The sequence below is a fragment of the Lepisosteus oculatus genome, chromosome 2, assembly GCF_040954835.1.
Source record: "Lepisosteus oculatus isolate fLepOcu1 chromosome 2, fLepOcu1.hap2, whole genome shotgun sequence".
In the NCBI taxonomy this organism is placed as follows: domain Eukaryota; kingdom Metazoa; phylum Chordata; class Actinopteri; order Semionotiformes; family Lepisosteidae; genus Lepisosteus; species Lepisosteus oculatus.
In genome coordinates, this window is record NC_090697.1 from 9,385,998 (window position 1) to 9,392,919 (window position 6,922).

A 6,922-nucleotide genomic window follows, 5' to 3' on the forward strand; every position below is an offset into this window, starting at 1 on the left:
CAAAAAACTCATATACCTCCAACAGTAGTCAGGGGTCTCTTACATCAGCCTTTTTTCTTATAGCACAGTACACTGATTAACAGACTTGACCTGTTGCTTCTTGACAGCTTCAGGCATCAGGGTATACTGCTCTGTTTCTACACAATAGGTCACTTTTATGGAACATATAATTCCCTAATATTTTGGTAGGGCTGTGTACCACCAAATAGCAATAACCTGTCCCTTCAATTTACATATTAAGACAGGAACAAAATAAAATGCTGTGTGCTATTTATGTTGGATGGTTTGCAGGGGTCTGAGGCTTCCATATTATAAACCAAGTGGAATTAGGTAATGCAAATATTGCCCTTTCCAGGATGCACTGGTACCTGACAAATAACTTTGAGCCACATTGACCAGTTTTCTTATTAATTCAATGACAAATTACATTATTATTTCTGTTTTTTTTTCATTACAGGGGCCAGCTGGTATGAAAGGAGAAAAGGGGGAGAGAGTAAGTGTAATTCTTTTAAAGATATGTTTCCCTTGTTCTTGAGCAGAAGGGGATATAACTTCATCCTAATGAAATATTGTTTCTTGCAGGGAGACTTTGCATCCCAGAATATGATGCGTTCAATTGCCAGACAAGTCTGCGAACAGCTGGTGAACGGTTAGTTCCCACTTTTCCAGCTTCTTGCATTAATTTAGGGGATTCTGTAAAAACCTTGAGGGTTGTCCCAAAGTAAATCCGCTTTGACGTCCTAAAAGGAATTGCAAATGGGTTATTAAGCCCTCTTGCGTCTCTTTTTACTTCAGGTCAAATGAGCAGGATTGACACGATGTTAAACCAAATCCCCAACGGGTACTATTCCAACCGCAACAATCCCGGTCCTCCTGGGCCACCTGGGCCCCCTGGCAGCTCTGGTCCTCGCGGTGAACAAGGGCCAACAGGGAGTAACGGCTTCCCAGGCTCCCCCGGGCTACCAGGCCGTCCCGGAGACAGAGGTGGGTGAGATCTCCCAATATACAGATCAGGCGCTGCCTCAGCAAAGCCACCGGCACTGTGGCCAGCGCACAGGTTAGTCACAGAGCCTTCTCCGGGTGTGTACGGCAGAGAGTGCAATGGCAGAGGTACAGTATGGGAGCAAGAGGTGGGGGAGTGCAGTCAAGAGAGAAGAGATCTTTCTGCCGTGCCTCTGCTGTCTCCCTCACTTGAAGAAGGCTCTGCGTCCGAAACATCGTGTTTTACTCCTTTCCACAGCAATTCCAGACTCCCTCCATTTGACACCGCTTTAGTAAAACTAACTTCTGCCTCTTTCGACTGTGTTCTGTGCTTCACGCAGGACCCGCAGGAGAGAAGGGTGAAAGAGGCAGTCCTGGAATAGGATCCCAGGGACAAAGAGGTTTAACCGGACCACCTGGTATGTGTTACAGAACCAACTGCCAAATGACAATTGTTTCTCCCCTTATTAGTGTTCAATGAAGCCAGAAGCATAATGTTCCCTTTTACCCAATGCTTACAACAGCTGGCACCGAAATGGCCTTTCTGTTGACAGTAATCTCCATTAACACACACCTTATTTACCCTGCAGTGCCTGAAGAGTAGAGGGAGATGACAACTTGAGGAAAGTCTAATTGTTCTCACAGCAGCTTTTAAAGAAACATTGTGCTAACACTAACTTAGATCTGTTGATGTGATGTAAAATCGGTACAAGCCAGTGACAGACCCCAGAATGTGGAAAAATATATAGGTCTCGATGCAGATTTTTCATAACGTGTTTTCTAATATCTGTACTATAAATAACAGTATACAACTCTGAGCCAAATCATTCAACAAAGTATAAAACTTTGCTAAAATTCGAAAAAAATATGTAATTAATAGAATCTTTAAAAAGTGCAACTGGACCAAAAATCTGTACAAGAACAATCATACTAGTGAAAGTTTTTCCTTGTTATGAATTAATGTGGTTCATGCGTGAGATTCACCTCCACACACAGATGCTCACAGATGTTTCGATTTTTTTACGGGGGTCAAATTCATTGTTAATTGGAAGCATATTAAAGACGTCTGGACAGTTCTGATTGGCTGGAGCTGTCAGAAAAAACAACACCTGATTTTGACTGAAACTCAAAATAGCACCAATGTTATTATGGCAAAAATGTTACATTTAGTAATTGAGTATAAAATAGATCAACCAAATTAATCAATACAGATGTTTTTGTGTGTACAGTAGGTATGTAATTGGTATTGACAAATAACCATAACCGACAATACCATCTTTTATTCTTTTTTTTTGCAATTGGTTTTGTAATTAACCCCTGAGCACTCTTATATAACAGATTTTGATTTTATTTTTTAATCTTTTTATTAAGCTATCATAAGCATTGGAACTCAGCGCTTCTTGTTAGAAAAAGCTCTTTGTTACTTATTCAAATTTACTAAGAGGAGATTTTTCGTAGTTGAACAATGGACCACTCTCCTTTTTTTTTCATTTTCCTGTCATGTGATCATTTACAGTTCTGCTGGCAACAATACTGTTCTTTTTCTTGGAGATAATTTTTAGTCTTACTTTTTTTTTTATTGGAGACACCATACGGAATTTACATTAGATTTTAACCACCAGCAGAAAAGGCTTTACATTTCTGTAAACTATAATGTAGCCTGTCCAACAAAAGCATTACTTCACCCACCCAGGGGGCTTGGGGTAGCAGAACTAACACAGTCATTCACTTTAATTGTAATACAGTGTGCTTGTCTAAAGCACTAGGTCTCAAGAGCTTTTCCTATCACACAAGGATTAGAAAAAAAACATGCAACTCATTGATGTCTACAGCATGGGTCAAACATAGCCAGGTCTGTTTCTGTGAATAAAGAGAAATTGCCTACAAGTAGGGGAAGCTAGTGATGATGAGTCATTGTTCAGAGGCTAATCAGATTGTTGTACAATGAGATTTTTTCTGGTGGCTTCATTGACAACACATGTGCGGATTTTAGAAAGAGAGAGAAAAAATTCCATAGTAGGTTTATATCGTCTAGACGGAAAAGGGAAAAAAAAGTGCCAGTAACTCAGCAGAGCATAGCTCTCTTTATTCTTAATTGAACAGTTTAAATATTTAAATTACAGTGGCACAACCCAATTTTTCCCTTCTCCGTTCAGTTGGGATTTGAGGGTGATGTCAGTTGGTGAGAACTGTTTGTCTGCAACCCGCCAGGCCCGCCGGGAGATTCCCGAACTGGCCCGCCAGGCCCTCAAGGCTCTCCTGGACCTCGTGGTCCACCTGGTCGCCAGGGTTCTGCGGGAGTGAGAGGCCCCCCCGGACCCCCTGGGTACTGTGATTCCTCGCAGTGCGTTGGCATCCCTTACAATGGACAAGGATTCCCAGGTAGGTTCGACAATCCATGACCACTGCAGCCACCAATACAGCAGGGACTGCTCAGCTCTAGGAAGTTGAATTGTTTAAGCAACATTAAATTTAATACAGGAATGTCTTGATGTGACCTAGACAATTCAGGTCTGTACCAGTAATGGCATTTCGTACTAGTTTTTATACTAGTTTTTATTGTTTGTTGTGCTATGTGTAACATATATGATATACTTATGCACTGTTTAATTAGTGTGATCTGCTCTAGAAGTACTTAAGGTATTTTTTCCTCACCTCTTTTTTTTTTTTAAAAAGAAGAAAAATACTTCTTTCCTGAAAACTAACATCCTCTTTAACCTGTTTCAGGTTCGGCATAGTAATTTTCTAAGTCGCCTGTGCTGCTTACATTTTGAAATCCTGAAAGTCCTGTTTCTGAGATACTTGCTCACGTGCTTATGAGCCTTTAAGGATAATCACCGTGGATATGATTACTGAACATTGTTGACCGTCGTAAAGGAGGGGACTCTTACTAATAACACTTTTCAGCTACTAGATCAGACAAGCAACAGTGATGGCATCATAGCAAGCCTGTTTGCATCTTGAATCAATAAAACCAACAGAAAGAAGCTTCTTTCAGCAAAGGAGCATGCTGACCTACTAACAAGGTGGATTTATAACCAAGAACAAAAGTGTTAACATGACAATGTAGAAATGATATCTGTAAATAAACTAATTGTGCCTTGTAAAGGATTCGATTTGAATCACGTTCACTAAAATCAGTTAACATCTTTAATGAGCTTCTGCATTATAACCGGCTGCTTGCTGAATGCCAACATAACCTCCTTTTGTTTTTGCCTACCTTGATTGACACAGGCTCTGCTCAGGTCCAGAATAAAGCACGTGCCATTTGTACACATAGCCTAGGAGTTTCTCTGCGTTTACAGAACGAATGCTGAAAGTATTTTTTTCCCAATTATTTTTCTTCTGTTTTTGCTGTAGTCAGTGTGCTCCCCCAGCACCAGCTGTACCTCAGTATGTTTTGAGGAATAGCAACCAGAATGCTAAATGTAAAGAAAAGGCTGGTGATGGAAAGCTTACTTGATATTTTTTAAAAAATAAAGACAAAGCTCTTCAGAGGAACATAATATAATGCCACAAGCCTGGCATGCACTCCTTTAATCACTATGGCACGTACTTGTACTTAAACAGTATGTTACCACATTATATTTTATATTTCTATAATATACAGTATGTATCTTTTTAAGAACAATATCCCTTAATTGTACTGTTAATTTTGAACTAAACGTACAGTAACTATATAATGTTTTCATATGTTAAGTTGTCAGAAAATCAGAAAAAAATACTTAAATGTTTACAAATACAGTACATGTATTATCTCTGCCTTTGAAATAAGCTACAACGTGTTTATAACATTCGTGGAACCTGGTAGTTAACCATTGACTATTCATGTCTGCATTGTCATGACTACAGCTCTTGTGCAGTGTTCGGAAAATACAATAATTACTCTTTGTGCATGTGGAGTCGAAAACTGCAGATGATGTTTATGTTCAATTGGCCAAAAAATATTTCCAACCAGAACCTTACCCGCCTGAACACGAAACCTACGTAGTCCCAGTAATTCCAGTGGAGCAGCCTGAAGAAACAGAATTACAGTCATCCGGTTACACACGAAACCAGCGTGGAAAGAGATCACTCTCAAGCAAGAATCCCCAGAGCAGGTCATCCTAAAACAAAAGAGGGTTAGTTAAGTTGTTGTTTTTTTTACAAAATTATTTGCTATTTTCACAAATGCTAGCATTAACACAACCTTGCTTGAAATTTCTAAGGGTTTCATACTCTTCTTTCATTTGATATACCCTTGTGTGTGTGAATATAGCAAAAACTGGGGGGGGGAAGGACAAAGTATAAAACGCCCACATATTATTTCATAAAACCCTGTGAGCTTGCTATCTGTTCCCATCAGTGTCTTTGCTTGTAATATAACTGCTTTGTTTGCTAAAGAGTCTAATTCTTAATGCACTCATCATGCCAGGTTCAGCATTTGAAAACATCCTATAAGAGCAAAATGTATGTTCGCAGCATGAGGGTAATCATCAATAAGCGACATGGATCCTTCCACATTTGTAAGAGTTCTGACAGTTCACCGCAAATGACTGATTGTAATGATGTTTGTTGATGTACTGCAATCATAGATTTTGCCTCTTTCACTGTCATTGCAAAAGAGGACAGTTTGTACAAGATCTACCTACAGTTCACCAAACTTCAATACTCGAATTAAACATGACTTCAAGATGGTTATTTTAAACTAAATATTTAACAGTTTTATTATACCAACTCACAGCTGATTTTACCAAAGGTGGAATTGCATGTCTGTGTTGTATATTTACTATGGATTTTTTTTTATCAGAATATAGTTTTGTTTTAATGTTTTTTTCCCATAATATTCAATGCAGTTGGAATTTGTTTGCAAGACTATGGCTATAGAATTGTTGCTTTCATGTTTTTAACTGCAAATTGTGAATTTCACGGCCTTATTTTCTTATTTATTTCTGAAACAGAAGAGGCATTTTTCAATAAAACTACTGAAAATGTACCACGTGTGTCCAGTGTCTTTTCTTAAAGTTTTATATCTACATTATTAATAATATGACTTAATAAAACAAAAAGACAAAAAGACTATCATAAAACTGGGAGCGTAAGATACGTCCAAAACAAAATGAAATAGTAAGCACTAAAACATTAAACAATTTTAGACAGTTTGATTACAAAAGAGTAATGAGAACCTCTGGATGGTTCCATGATTACAGTGAATTGTTGCTATTTGCAAAATGCATTACCAGTTTGAAGATTAAATCCTTAGTGCAATGCAGTGTTAGTTAAAACGGTTTGAGATGAGAGTTCACAGGCACTGTGTAGAACAGATTAGTCTTCTGAGCTGAATGATGACTGGGGACTGAGCAGTTTTTATTTCTGTGAAAAAAATCATTCTACCAAGCAGGTGAGATGGTAGAGAATGAATGTGTTGCATAACAGGGCAAACTATGAAGCTATCTTTTGCATGCAAATGTTAATTCCATATACAGTATGTTTAATTCTATCAGTGTAAGGAAAATTCAGCCTTATGGGTTGAATTGTTTTAACAAACGAGTTAAAGAAAGGGGTATGGGCCCAGTGTTTAAAATAAAATGCTGCACAGTTCCTTTATATTTTGTGGTTTGGATAACATCAAGGTTTAGAAAGTCCAAATTATGTACAAATGTAAAAAAAAAAACCATTTAATACAGACATATATTAAGCAATTTCAAAATATATTAAGCTATTCTGGGGCATATCCAAACACAAATAGTGGCTCAGTTATCGTAACTACAGTGTGGCAGTCTCTCTACATAGGCTCATTGACCAGTATATATTGATATTAAGTGCTCAAAATAAGTCCAATTCTATTAAATCACTAGTTTAAATTATTCACATAACCCCTGTGATAATACAATCATCATATTAATGTGACATTGCATTAGTTAGCAGCACTGTGGAGCAGTGGTTAGGACTCGAATACCAA

The 6,922-nt window shown here is 38.1% G+C and overlaps 1 protein-coding gene across 3 annotated transcripts in view; it reads left to right on the forward strand.

Moving 5' to 3' along the window:
• col12a1b (collagen, type XII, alpha 1b) overlaps positions 1 to 5,956 on the forward strand; it is a 93,123-nt gene extending 87,167 nt beyond the window's left edge. For 2 of the 3 annotated variants that reach the window (XM_069196705.1, XM_069196706.1), the window contains exons 61-66: positions 458 to 493; positions 583 to 649; positions 796 to 984; positions 1,323 to 1,400; positions 3,193 to 3,363; positions 4,940 to 5,956. In XM_069196705.1, the coding sequence (XP_069052806.1) occupies positions 458 to 493; positions 583 to 649; positions 796 to 984; positions 1,323 to 1,400; positions 3,193 to 3,363; positions 4,940 to 5,091 (693 nt within the window). In that variant the 3' untranslated portion in view covers positions 5,092 to 5,956. Of the gene's footprint in view, positions 1 to 457; positions 494 to 582; positions 650 to 795; positions 985 to 1,322; positions 1,401 to 3,192; positions 3,364 to 3,708 lie in introns of all 3 variants that reach the window. The other variant, XM_069196715.1, reaches the window with a different exon arrangement.
• The last annotated feature ends 966 nt before the right edge of the window (positions 5,957 to 6,922 follow it).